This window comes from Pteropus alecto, unplaced genomic scaffold, assembly GCF_000325575.1.
Source record: "Pteropus alecto unplaced genomic scaffold, ASM32557v1 scaffold326, whole genome shotgun sequence".
Classification (NCBI taxonomy): domain Eukaryota; kingdom Metazoa; phylum Chordata; class Mammalia; order Chiroptera; family Pteropodidae; genus Pteropus; species Pteropus alecto.
The window spans coordinates 550,986-564,614 of record NW_006438873.1 but is presented as its reverse complement, the minus strand read 5'-3'; the positions used below and the strand labels follow the sequence as shown (position 1 = coordinate 564,614).

Here is a 13,629-nt window from a genome sequence, read left to right as displayed (position 1 = left end):
ATTCTCTCATAGCTCTGGAGGCCAGAAGTCCAAGATCAAGGTGTCAACTGGGCCATGTTCCGACACCTGCAGGGGAAGCCTTTGTTGCCTGTCCCTTGCTTCTGGTGGTGTATCACCAATATGTGGTGTTCCTTGGCTTGCAGATCATCACTTCAATCTCTACCTTCATATTCACATGGCCTCTCCCATGTGTCAGTGTCTTCACATGACTGTCTTCTTATAAGGACATCAGTTATATTGCATTAGGCGTCACCCTGCTGCAGCATGACCTCCTCTTAACTGTTCACATCTCTAGTGAGGTCACATCCTGAGGAATGTATCTCTTTTTTAGTAGGGGAAGAACACAGTTCAACCTATAACACAAATAACCTCCCCATATCAAAATCCTTAATCACATTTGCAAAGTCCCTTTTACCATATGAGGTCACATATTCACAGGTTTCAGAGATTGGGACATAGATCTCTTTGGAGGGACATTATTCTGCCTACCAGGGTGAGGTCGTTTATGTACCATAGACCACCAAGACTCAGTTAGAAGCATCAGGCCAGTGCCCAGCCACCAGAAATGGAAGTGAAAATGGTGGGGAGTGTGAGAAAAAAAAAGGCAGTAATGTTTTCCATTAAGAAGTTTAAAAATATGTTTTCGTTCTTACTTTATGACACAATCTCAGCAGCCAAGGGACTATAATGTAAAGAAAGATAAGGAACACACCTTATAAATAACCCGATCATAGTAATGGCCAACCTTTAATGAGTGTATGTTCCTTTCACTACCTCATGTGACTCTCCCAGCACTGCATTCTCCTATTCTACAGAGGAAGAAACTGAGGCTCAGGGAGATTAAGGTATTTGTGCAAGGTCACACAGAATCCGAAGCCTGGCCGTTTGGTTGGAAAAACATTTTCAGACACTATGTCCTTTCTGTGTACTATCTGTTTTCTAAGATAGATGCCGGGAAATGAAGAGGTGAGTAAGAAATGGTCCCTGATCTAGAGTGGGGTGGGGGGCTCAGTGTCTACTGGAGGAAATGATTGTTGGAACTTTGGGGTATATACTATAATTAAGATGCTATGGAGTTATGTAGCAGTATGTATGGTAAGATCAAAAGTCTTAAACTGGTGGCCACGTTTGTGATACAATGTTTTAAATCTAAATTAACTGCTAAAATATAAAAGTCAGAAGGTTCACTTTTTTAAAAAAAACCCTGGAATTCGGCTTCTCTTGAAAAATATCAGAGAATCTGGCAATGCTTGGTTCACCAACGGCAGTTGGCAAGAGCTTAGAACAGCTGCCTCATTTGGACTGAATGTCCACTTCTCTACAGCACCCACTGTTCCCTTCCATCGTACACACAGCCAAGTTCACTAACTGTATGTACCTGTCTGGCCTCTGTAGGTGTTCAACTTTGAGACCTTGAGGGAAGACACGTGATATTTGTATTTAATGAAGCAGCATTTGAGCCTCCTTCCAGACTCCGCTCGCCAGCTTCTTTACCAGTTCTCCCTAGGTCTTTGCAGCTGTCACACCCCTCTCCTCGTGCATGGCTCCTTGAGCACGCTCAGGAGCTTTTCCAAAGACAGAGCATGGCCAATCTCTCCATGGCATCTGTCTTCCTCCTCCAGGGCTTCTCGGCTGATCCTAAGATACAGCTGTTCAGCACTGCTGCCTTCCTTCTCATTTACCTCGCTGCCATTCTGGGGAATGTCTCCATTGTGGCCGCCGTGACCCTTGACACCCGCTTGCACATGCCCATGTACTTTCTCCTCAAACACCTGTCCGTAGTGGACATCTGCTCCATATCTACCACCCTTCCCCGGGCCCTGGTGGCCACCATGCTGGGCTCCGGGGAGATTTCCCTCCCTGCATGCGCATCCCAGCTCTTTGCCTTTATCTGCCTTGGATCTACAGAGTGTTTTCTCATCACCTCCATGGCTTACGATCGTTGTCTGGCCATCTACAGGCCCTTGATGTACAGGGCAGCCATGAGCCCCCGGACCTGCATCTCCCTGTTGGCGGTAGCCTGGATCAGTGGGCTCCTTTTCTCCGCCTTCCACACAGCCAACACCTTCTCTCTGCCTTTCTGTGGCTCCAATGTGATTGAACACTTCTTCTGTGACATCCCCGCACTCTTGCACCTGGCCTGTACCAGCATGGATGCCCATGAGGCTGTTGGATTTGTGGTTAGTGGCTGCGTCATCATGAGCTGCTTTGTCCTCACTGTCCTGTCCTATGTCCGCATCTTGGCCACAGTGGCTCGGATCCGCTCTGTGGCCGGCCGCTGGAAGGCCCTCTCTACATGCTCTTCTCACTTGGCCACTGTGCTCCTGTTTTATGGCACTGGCAGCTCCGCCTACATGCAGCCCACCAGGCACTACTTCCCATTGAGAGGGCGCCTGGCTGCTGTCTCTTACTCTATCCTCACACCCACCCTGAATCCACTCATCTACAGCCTGAGGAACAAGGACATGAAGGGAGCCCTGAAGAAGCTCTATCTTCACATGCCATCTTCTAAGGTCTCCTTGTCCATGTTGGGGGAGATGGCTCACTAGCATTTCATTATCCATCCAACTACAGGAGATGGAGGAAGTAGAGGGCAAGCAGTGTGCTTTTGAGATGTGATCCAAAAGTTGTGTGCAAGCAGTGTGCTTTTGAGATGTGATCCAAAAGTTGTTCTCTACACTACTGCTGACATCCCATTGGCTACTGCTTAGTTACATGGCCATGCTGACCTGAGAAGGAAGCTGGGAGATGTTGTTCCCAGCTAGGTTGCCATATGCCCAGATAAAACTTCAGAGACGACATTATTTACTCGTTTTTAATCACTCTTCCATGTCTGATCTCTTGATGAGCCACCATCTATCTTTTTATTCCTTCCTATCATAATGCTTCCTACTCTTCCTTTCTTCTCAAGCCACCTGTACTAGTTTTCAGTGATCACTGAAGAGGGTGAGGCAGACACACCCTAAGGTGATCACCAGTGTATCATATCCTTGTATAATCCCTGCCCCTTGAGTGTGAAAAGAACCTGTGATTTATTTTAACCAACAGAATATGGCAAAGGTGATGGGATATCACTCTCATAATTACCTGAGATCTACTCTCTGAGACAGAAAACATTCTGGCACTTTTTGTATCCCCCAGATCCCTGAGTGCCTGGTTCCCTATCACCCTTTAGATCTCAGCTCCAATGTCACCTCCTCAGAGGGACCCACCTGGGTTCTCCCATCCAAAGCAGTTCCCTTCCAGGTCACTCTCATCCCCTCATCCTTTTCTATTATCTCCATTGCATTTATCATCCTTCTGAAATTACCTAAATTATTCCGTTTCTTTGCTCTCCCTGAATTCCTCCCCACCTTCAAATATAATCTCCATGAGGGCAGAGCTGTTTCCTTCAATGCTGTATCCCCTGGGTGTAGTGTAGTGTTTGGCACACACTATGTGAATTTTTTTCTGAACAAACAAATGTGAAGAACAACAAAAAACAAAAGCCACAGTTGCTCTAGTATTGGAGTCGGAGAGACTGAGATCACTGAACACCTCCTGGTTTCTTACCCTCATTCCACAGCCATTTCTGTATTGCCCATGTGGGCTCTTTGGGCTCCACAAACCCAGTTCAGATACCCTTTTCCTAATCAGATTAATAAATGCTATTAAATCTGAAGCACCATTGATTGGAAGACACATTATTTATGTTTCACTAAGAAAGAAAAAGACACTGCCAATCAAAATATGACCCCTCATCAATAAAATCCTGATTTCCCATGTAAAAATGTGTTGCTCAGCCTTCAGATCACAGCTCAACTATCACTTCCTGATCATTCTGCTGGCCAACCTAAGCCACTTTTCCCTCCATTTCTCTCAGTAGTCTCATTTCCCCAAAATATGTACTGCTATTTTAATTAATTGTATAATTAGTTGTTTAAGCCTATCTTTCACACAAGAATGAAAGCTGAATAAAGGAAGAGGTTACATCTGCCTATTTCTCATTATCTAATGCTGTGCCGGTAAACCAGCTCTCTGGAAAAAATGGTAGCATTTGCCAATTTCCATTCACCACAGCTGATGTCAAGCTATGGACTGATAGCTTAACAACTGTTTTGCAACATTCTTGAATATTCAACAATTAGCTCTGTGAGCTGGGACAAGCATGTTGACCCAGGACCAAAAACACTGTCCGCACATAATAACAGCTCAATAAATAATTGGCCAGTGAATGAATATATTTTTGTTGACTCTCATGTGAATGTATAGCAAGCATTTCAAACTTAACACATGTACATACAGCTCATTTCTTCTCTATACCTGTGCTGTCCCCAGATTTCACCCCACTGAGTGGCACTGCCATCCATCGGTTGCTCAGGGCCAAAACCTAGCAGGTGTGTTGACTTCTCTGTCTCCCTCACCTCTCCCCATTACCCTCCACATCCAGGGTATCTTTGAGGCTCATCAGTTCCACCCTCAATGTGTATTTCAAATCCATCCACTCTCACCATCCCCACAGCCACCATCATCTCTGGCCTGGACCATTGCAACAGTCTTCTTCCTGGTCACCCTACCTTCACGATTACCCTTCCCAACCTCCCCTCCACTCAGAGCCATGCCGTTATATTAAATACAAATCAGGTCACATCATCCCCCTGTTGCAGACCTCTAATGCCTATTCACTGCCTTGAGTTCTCCATGGCAGAACCCCATCCAACTCTGCAGTCTCCTGCACTCTCCCCTGAATCTTTTATTCCCAGTCATGCTGGCATTACTGCAGTTCTTCAAACACACCAATCTTCTCCCGACCTCAGGGCCTTTGCACTCACTTTCCTCCAATATGTATCGTTCTCCAAATCGGGGCATAAATGCTGCTTCCTATTCAAGCTTTGCTTCCTTGTCAGAGTGCTGGGCCCCATGCTTGGAATTTGACTGGTTAGGTCTGGGCTGGAGCCTCAGAATCTGCATTTCTAACACATTCCCAGGTGTATCCATTTCCTGTTGTTGCTTTAACAAAATATCACAAACTGAGTGTCTTAAATAACAGAAATTTCGTTTTTCACAATCCTGGAGGCCAGGATTCTAAAATCAATATCCCTGGGCTGAAATCAAAGTGTCAGCAAGGTCATACTCCCTCTGGAGGCTCCAGGGATCTTTCCCTGCCTCTTTACCTCTGGTAGCTGCTGGAACTCCTTGGTTTGTGGCCGAACTATTCCAGTTTTCAAATCTCATTCTCCTGTGTGTGTGCACACACGTGTGTGTCAATTCTCCCTCTACCTCTTCTTGTAAGGTTACTGTGAGGACATTAGGGCCCAAACAGATAACCAGGATGGTCTCTCATCTCAAGATCCTTGACTTACTCACATCTGAAAAGGCCCTTTTTCCAAATAAAGTAAAGTTGACAGTTTCCCAGGGTTAGGAGCCCTGGGACAGCACGAGGCACTGCCTGGGCTGAGTAACCACACACTGGGCTTACATTCGGTCTGACACCGTTGGTTCTAGCTGTGTGCTCTTGAGCAAGTTACTCCCTCTCCCACCTGCTCACCCTGTCCCCACCCATCTGGGGCAAGGCTCAAAAACCATGTTAAATGCCCCACCCAGAGGGGTTCAGATGCCTCAGAATGGTTCCCTGGGACCAGATGCAGACCACAGGTGCTTTGTAAAAATGAATTGTCCATGTTAAAAGGCTTCCCATAAAAGCTGGGCATTCCAGATCCTCTCACCAAATCAAAGGACCTGGTAACAGGAGTTCCTTTGGTTAAGATTACTCCTGTGCTCTTCACCACATCTGTCCTCCCCACCTGGCTCCCTTAGGGGCAGGAGTTTGCATTCTTTCTTCTTTATTCCGAACCTGTCTTTTTACTTAAAAGGCGGAAGTGGGCCAAGAACCATGGCAATGGGTCCAGTACTTCCTCTTGCAAGGTCCCACCTGGAGGAGATCTGCTTATCAGATGGCCTGGGCACAAGCCTTGGACACAGAGTTTCCCATCTGGAACTGTCAATGGCAGGAAAGATTCCAGGCTGAGGCCCAAGTCAGGGCATGGCTGATGCCTTGAGCTGGTATTCACACACATAGATGTGTGTGTGTGTGTGTGTGTGTGTGTGTGTGTGTGTGCGCGCGAGCGTGTGCGTATGTCCATGCACATACCCACTCACGCTGCTAGGCTTCTCTGTGTTTTTATGGAGAGAGGGTCCCAGTTTTCATCAACATTTCAAGAGCATCTCTGGTCCCCAACTGCTTCTGGAAGCCTGGGATTGGGCTGGCTTGAATGCAATCAGTGGGACAATGAAGTGACCCCATTCCTGGGATGCTGCCTTTTTGTGAGAAATATAACAATGAAAACCTACACAAGAAAACCCACAACTGCAATAATATGTAATAACTAAGGAAAACTTGAGACCTTAGAAGAAAACTACAAAACTTTACTGACTGAATTAAAAAAGCTTGATTGCATGAAAGGACAATATTGTATTCCCGGATGCAAAGATGAAGGGTAACAATGTTGATTCTCCCTAATTCATTTATAAATTCACCTTAGTAATCATCAAAAGGCTGTTGTTAATTGATAAATTTTCTGGAATAAACAAATATTCTGAAGGAATAACAGAAAATTCCATATACATACACATGCATATACTTTTTTTAAGGCACAATGATAGAAAAACTCATTAAATATAAGGCATTGAAATTCAAATATAGATCTAGGATAAAACAGGACAAAAAGCCAATGAAAAAATGTAGATGGTCCAGATATAGATCATACGCTGTAAAATAATATGACTGAATCATTTACTAACTGATGCTGGGGCAACTAACAACGGGGGTGTAACTTTGATCCTCTTCACACAATACCCCAAAGTAAAATCAAGAATGTTTAAAAAGCATATTAAAAACATAAAATAACAAAAAACTACAGAATAAAACGCTGTAATGTTTAGAGAAAGTTAGATTTTGTAGGCTTGGAATAGAAAACAGAGGACTGAGCTATATAAAAACTGAAACTTTATAAAAGAAAATGCCAAACAAACAAACAAAAATATTTATGGACAAAATGAAGATAAAGAATATCTTTATTACACAAAGACATTGTTCAAATTGCTAGGAAGAAGAAATATAATTGCTTAAAGCTTAGAAGAAAATGTTCAACTTCTTTAACAATCAAGTACATGCAATTAATTAGATGCCTTTCCCTATTCAATTAATAAAGGTGAAAAATGCTCCAAACACACAATGCCAGAGAAGATATGTGGAACGTGCACTGCCACATGTTCCCAGCAACGGTGCAAACTGGTGTAACGATTTCAAAGGGGCTTAGAGGTACATATTGAGAACCTTAAAAAAATTACACCCCTCCTGACCCAGAAATTCCCCTTTGGCTAAATTTACCTTAAGGAAAAAATCCTAAGTTTGGAAAAATATTAAAGCACCAAAATGTTCATTACAGTATCAATTATAATTGAGAAAAATCAGAACTAAATTAAACACTCAACCAGAGAGAGCCATACATACAAAGTTCTGGGTATACTGTGCAGCTATTATTAAGGAGGTGATAATGACAGCCAAGGGGGTGATAGAGCAGTGTATAAACTGTAATACTCAATGGAAAAATAAGATACTGAACATGGAATGATCACAGCTATATGAAAACTAAATACCTTTAAATAAGTAATACAGTTACATGGGTCAAAAGGTGAAAAGGCACAGAGGTACCATGAAAACTAGACCTTTTCCAGCTACTTTCTGGTAATTATTTTTAAATTAAAAGAAAACAAACCAAAATGTTAACCTGTTCATGGTATATTGGGGGTGGGAGGTGCCAAAGGAGGGGGAAAGATCTACTTTTCCGTAAAACAGAGATTGTCTTCAATGAGTCAAGCATTACTTTAAAATGAAAAAATAAACAATCCTTTAGAAATGCATACTTTTAAAAAGAAAAGTGAGTTCATATAAATCAATAAGTACAAGTGTGAAGACAATAGCTAAATAGGCAAAGGGCATAGATTATACCCAAATAAGTTTAAAAGCATTTGGGGGGAATAATTTATTAGTAAGCAAAGAATCACTTCTTTGGCTTATCGAATAGGTAAACTTTTTGTTGGATTAAGTGATAAATGTCCAATGCTGGTAAAGTGGTTCAAAGGCTTATTTCTACCAGGCATGGCAAGACATTTCTTTGCATATGGAAACTTTGCTCAGCTTGTCTAGTCAGCTCAGAGTGCTGTGTTAGAAAGATGCTTCAGGTGCAATGAACTCAGAGAAAGTGTAACTGATTAGCAACCTCTGTCCCTGACTCAAGAGGGAAAAGGTTGCCACCTATTCACATCCAGCACAGCCCTTGAAGAAACAAAATCAGCAGGATCTTTAGAGAGCCATAGATAAGTGCCTAGTAATAACAATTTTTTAAAATCTATCCTAAGAAAACTATGAATACAATGCTTTATGCTCTGTTAATCAAAGCTTTATATAATGTGCATTAAAAATTTGTCATTAGAAAATAAGTGAGAAAAAAAGAACTTCAAATTTGTGACATGCATATGAAAAACCTTTACACATAAATTTATTTTTACAGAGAATACTAAAGTATGATAAAACATAGTTGTATTTTGATGTGTAACTCTGGTTTACAATTCTGTATTGTCATTAAGAAAACTTTAAAAAGTAAATGAATAGTATATGAAAACAAAATATTCCATAATAGCAGATGCTGGTTACTGAGTGCTTACTATGTACCAGGCACTGTTAGGCTCATTTATACAGAAGAGCTCCAGGTCTTTCAACAGTTCAGGGGGCACTGTAACCCCATTTCCTAAAAAGCCTAAGTTTAATCAGCTTCTAAGGAGGGGCTGAGATCAGGCCTCAGGTCTGACAGCCCACACCTTACCCTCTCCTCCAAGGCCCTTCTGCCTGTGGCCATGACTACATCCCTGGGCCTGGACTCCAGTGTCTGAGACTATTAGAAAGTTTATTATCCTTTTTTGCTTCCTAAAATTTTAATACGCTTAATATTATTTGTTTAGTGAGGAAAATAAACCTAATAAAACTATGTTAAAATTAGGGTTTTGACAAACCACTTCATCTGTGGCTCATTCTAGACCTGACTTCAGTCTTGTTATTTTCTAAAATAAATTCACAGTGCAAATTATTCAAGGAGAAAGGAAGTGTGGAAAGAGGAGTGATTTGGTTGTTCCCTAGAGAAAAAGATCAGCACAACCTGAGACCTTGCCGAGATGAGGTCAAGAGTATTTCCAAAGCCTTCAAGATGAGGTCAAGAGCATTTCCAAAGCCTTCCAGACACACATACTGTTTGGCCTAGAAATTCCACTGCCTGGAATTTCCCCTTAGGAAACAAGACCATCTGCAAAGACATTAGAGCAAACTGATAAGGGAAATGCTAAGACCCAAGAGAGAAGAGGAAGTGTGACTATAGCAGCAACTTATGCATAAGAGATAAACTACCAGCGGCCCTAGTTTCAAACCTTAGAAGGTTAGTGAAATAAATTAGAACATGTCTATATAACCAAGTACTAGGTAGTCCTGAAAGATGAAGTTGAGGGGTATAATATGGATATGAGAAGATATTCATTTTATATTAGAATAAAAACTACAACCTTCAAAACAGTGTTAAGGGTATATTACCACTTAATAAAAATGTATCTTTATCTTATTTAAAAATCTATATAGATCTCTGCATAGGAAAAAATGGATAATTTTTTACTCCTTTAGCAGCAAGTATATCTGGGAGAAACACAAATATTAAAAAACAAACATGTTATTTTTAATCTTCAAGGAATATGTATTACTTGCATAATCACAAAGAAAGTTTAAAACATGAGTGTTTCTAAATTAAAAAAAATTAATCTGAATATAAGAGCGGTGTCCAAACTGTCAGATGTTAGGAATTGGGTGGGAAAACCAGGAAAGCAGCAAGAAAAGCAGCAGGCTGAAAATCAGAGTGGCAAGCCAGGAGCCACCCCTGCAGTAAGCTCCAATGCATGAAACATGGAAGCAGCAGCTTGGGCATCTTCCCTGTTCCGAACAGTCCAGGGGTGACAGGCAGAGCTAACTATCCATGTTGCCGCCACTGCCATTTGTGGCATGAAAGCAGCACTAGGATAAAGTTTGTCATGTATGATGGTCCCTGACTTTCTCAAGTTAAGGCTCCTCAAGAAACCTGATGCCCTCCCTTGCCCAGGGTCCTCACCCAGACCTCTTAAGTAGTCTCCATCACCTCTTCATTCAAGTGTCTGAAGGAAGCCCAGGCTGGAGTGATGGAGGGAGGAATGTAAAGTCTAGAAGAGGTAATGAAGAAAGGAATACAGCTGCTGGTCTATAAAGAATCCAGTGGTGGTAGAAATTCTGAAACCTCATTACTGGTGCAGTGACTGGGCCTCTGGGAAAAGCCAACACAGTGTGTCTTGTAACAGGATGCAGGGCACACAAAACCACCTATAAGGTATTCTTGCCAAAGGAGTTGAAGATGAATCTAATTAAGTCTTCAGAGTTTATAACCAACTTCCATTTACAGAAAATGCAGAGCAGAGAGGAAAAAGCTTGAGGACACCATAGGAAGCAAATAGATTTAGAATGGGGGACATTCTACAGGACAACTGGCCCAGTTTCTTCCAGTATTACTTGCATAATCACACAAAGCTTTAAAGGAAAAAACAAGTGCTAGAATGATGGTTGACAGGGCTAGGGGGAGGGAGAAATAGGGAGTTATTGTTTAATGGGCATAGTTTTAGTTTAATGAGACGAAAAAGTCCTGGGAATCTGCTGCATAATGTGATTTTTTTAAATGTTGGAGATGATAAATCTTATGTTAACCACAATTTAAAATAAAATGTTTCAAAATGAGTGCTTCTAAATTAAAAAAAAAATTAAACTTGAATATTAGAAGAGTACCAGAACACTTAGATAGTAGGAATTACGTGGAGACAGGAAGGAAGTATAGGAAATATATCTCTACGTTGTCCCAGGGTCACAAAAGGCGTTAGAAAACTGAGAGGCGATTGCTTTAGGACAGCTCAAGAGATCAGACATTCAAATGCAATCTGTGGATCATGTTCGGATCTGATTCAAAGGAGCCAACTGAAAACACCATCTTGGAGGTGATCCGGGAAATGTGACTATGGCTTGGGTGAAGCCTTTTGCTTGAGGTAATTTACTATTTCTCTTTTTAAGGAGATGTGTTGAAGTTTAAGAAAATGGAGATAAGACAATTGAAAGAAAGTATTTCTGGGTAGAATGCAGAACTAGGAAGAATGGTGAAGGAGAAATGAAATGACTGAGATTGATAAGGGCCTAAGTAAATCTGGGATCCTGTGGAAAGAAGCAGATTTCATGAGAGGCAGAAACCATCATAAAGGCATGACAGGGTTTTTCTGGAGGTAGAGGGAGAGAAATTAAGGAGAGTGTAGAAAGTTATATGTGTTTAAAAAAGGCTAGGAGCCAACTTGGAAGGGCTCCCAATGCCCAGAGCTGGGACAATTTGAACAACAAAATAAATGATGATAATACTGAGTTACAGCCAACAGAATAAAATAAATACCAATATCAATAAATTACTGAATAAATAAATGAATAAATAAATAGGGAGCACAACTCTTCCTCACATGAGAATTCTAATTACTAAATGTAGGAGGAATGAGAGAAATAAAAAATCACCATTATAATACTACAGAGTAATTAATAATGGCTGTAGGTAAGATCCACTTGCTAGATATTAGAATTTAGTGGGTGAAAGTTTGAGGAGAAACTGGATACCTACATGGTCTAATTTCTCCTATAAGATGTTAATTGTAAAGAGAAATATACAATTTTCTTTATGTAACTTTACAACATAAAAACCCAGCAGACACCACTTTTAGCCAAGGCATTGAGGTTAATTAACATCACCAGCAATAAGGCATATGATGATGTCCCCTTTGTGACAGTGGTGGCAGGATCAGAAACCAATTACAGTGGGTTGGAGAGTGAACCACGGTGAGCAAACAGGGCTGGCCAATGAGGGCTGTTTGATCAAGAACACTGGAAATGCAGAGGAGGAATTGGTAGCTAGCACTCATTTGGCCGGTATAAGTTCTGACAAGTTATTGTTGTTAATTTCATGACTTTAGAGCCACACGTTATAGATCAACCTCAAAAATGGCTGGATGTGGAAAAACAGGCATTGAATAGCATGGCAACGACCGACCTTTCCAGACTAGAAACCGGGTTCTGGGACTCTGGGTCCAACTGGTTACCATGTTTCTTTGTATCTGACCACCATTCAAGTCAGTGATAGAAAGTTTTCTATATTACAGCAATATGGTATGAAAGAGATTTTTAGTACAATTGAGGACTCATACCTTTAAAGAATGAAGTATGCCCAGCACAGAATTAGGATTTTAGGTGAAGCTGGCCATGCTGATGAGGCTGAAGCCCCAGAAAGCAAAACTACTGTTGTTAAATAGGATTTTTAAACAGGAGGGAAAAGGAAAAGAAGCCCCAACCCCTCAACTACAACTACCAAGAAAATGTGACCAGTAACAGCTTTACGATTTACAAGAACAATTACAAGGTAGCGTTTAACAAAAATATATATTTCCCTGAATTAATGTCTCAAAGAGTCATCGTCTAATCCTAAATCATGAGAGAAATGGCTATCAGAACTTCACCTTAAGAGTTTTCTGAACCTAATACCATAAGTGCCCTTATCTTGTTTAATGTGAAACGATGCTAACACTGGTTTACTAGAGAGGAAGATGGCTGCACTCAGAATAGTACTGTGCCTTTTCTTCAGAACGGAAATGGCAGGAATGAAAAAAACCTGGGTTGAGCATCAAGAAATAAAGTAAATATCTCATGGAATCTAAAAAAACAAAAAACAAAAACAAAACAACAACAACAAAAACCCCCACCAAAACCTGGGTTCAGGTTCTTGCTCTATCACTTAAAACCTAGGTCAAATCAACTGACAACTTGACAGTTTCAAGTTTGCTTTATCTGTAAAAATGAAAGAATTAGCCTTACTAGGTATACTGCAACATTCCTTAAAAGATCAAATAAAATAATATATATGGCACCATTCTGTAAATTATGAGGTACAATATACCCATTCCATCAGCTTTGTGGGTGAATCCATATAGGTACACCTCAAAAATCTTTTGAACATGTCCTGTGCTGATACATCCCCCATGAAGATATTGTATATAAACACTTCTATAAAAACTCAGGCAACAGAATGCCTGTTTCTGTCAGGATGTCAAATCAAGGTTTTCTATTCTATGAATACCACCAAAGAAGGGCGAAATCTGTTAGCTTCTTTTTAAGGTTTTTGATCTGTGTGACTACTGACACATAAAGGTTGTTTGACACCCTTGCAACCATTCCCTATTTTATGCCAACACAATTAAGTTTTCAAGTTATTAACAAATTCTGAGGACTGGTGGGGAGCTTTCTCACATTCAGAGCACTCAGAGGGTCTCTTTTCAGGATGAAGCCAAAGATGAAAAAAATGTTCTCTGACTGAAGGTTTTTCAACACCAGCTGTGCTCACTGGGCTTCTCTTGAGAATGGAGTTGATAATGCTGAGTGAGGTACGAGGGTCGGCTGAAGCACTTCCCACACAGCCGACACTGGTAAGGCCTCTCTTGAGCATGAATCCG

At 41.2% G+C, this 13,629-nt stretch overlaps 2 protein-coding genes across 2 annotated transcripts in view; one reads left to right on the top strand and one right to left on the bottom strand.

Moving 5' to 3' along the window:
• Window positions 1-1,583: 1,583 nt before the first annotated feature.
• Window positions 1,584-2,549, top strand: LOC102893912 (olfactory receptor 10AG1-like). The gene has a single exon (XM_006915968.1). It carries the CDS (start codon window positions 1,584-1,586, stop codon window positions 2,547-2,549), a length of 966 nt encoding a protein of 321 aa, XP_006916030.1.
• Window positions 2,550-13,500: 10,951 nt separating this feature from the next.
• The window catches only part of ZIM2 (zinc finger imprinted 2), a 9,250-nt gene continuing 9,121 nt past the window's right edge, over window positions 13,501-13,629 (bottom strand). Inside the window, 1 exon segment of the mRNA XM_025049641.1 lies at window positions 13,501-13,629. This exon segment is cut by the window's right edge and continues 857 nt beyond it. Coding sequence (XP_024905409.1) covers window positions 13,501-13,629 — 129 coding nt within the window.

Coding starts and splice junctions, on each gene's coding strand:
- LOC102893912 (XM_006915968.1), top strand. CDS start 1,584: ATGGCCAATCTCTCCATGGCATCTGTCTTCCTCCTCCAGGGCTTCTCG.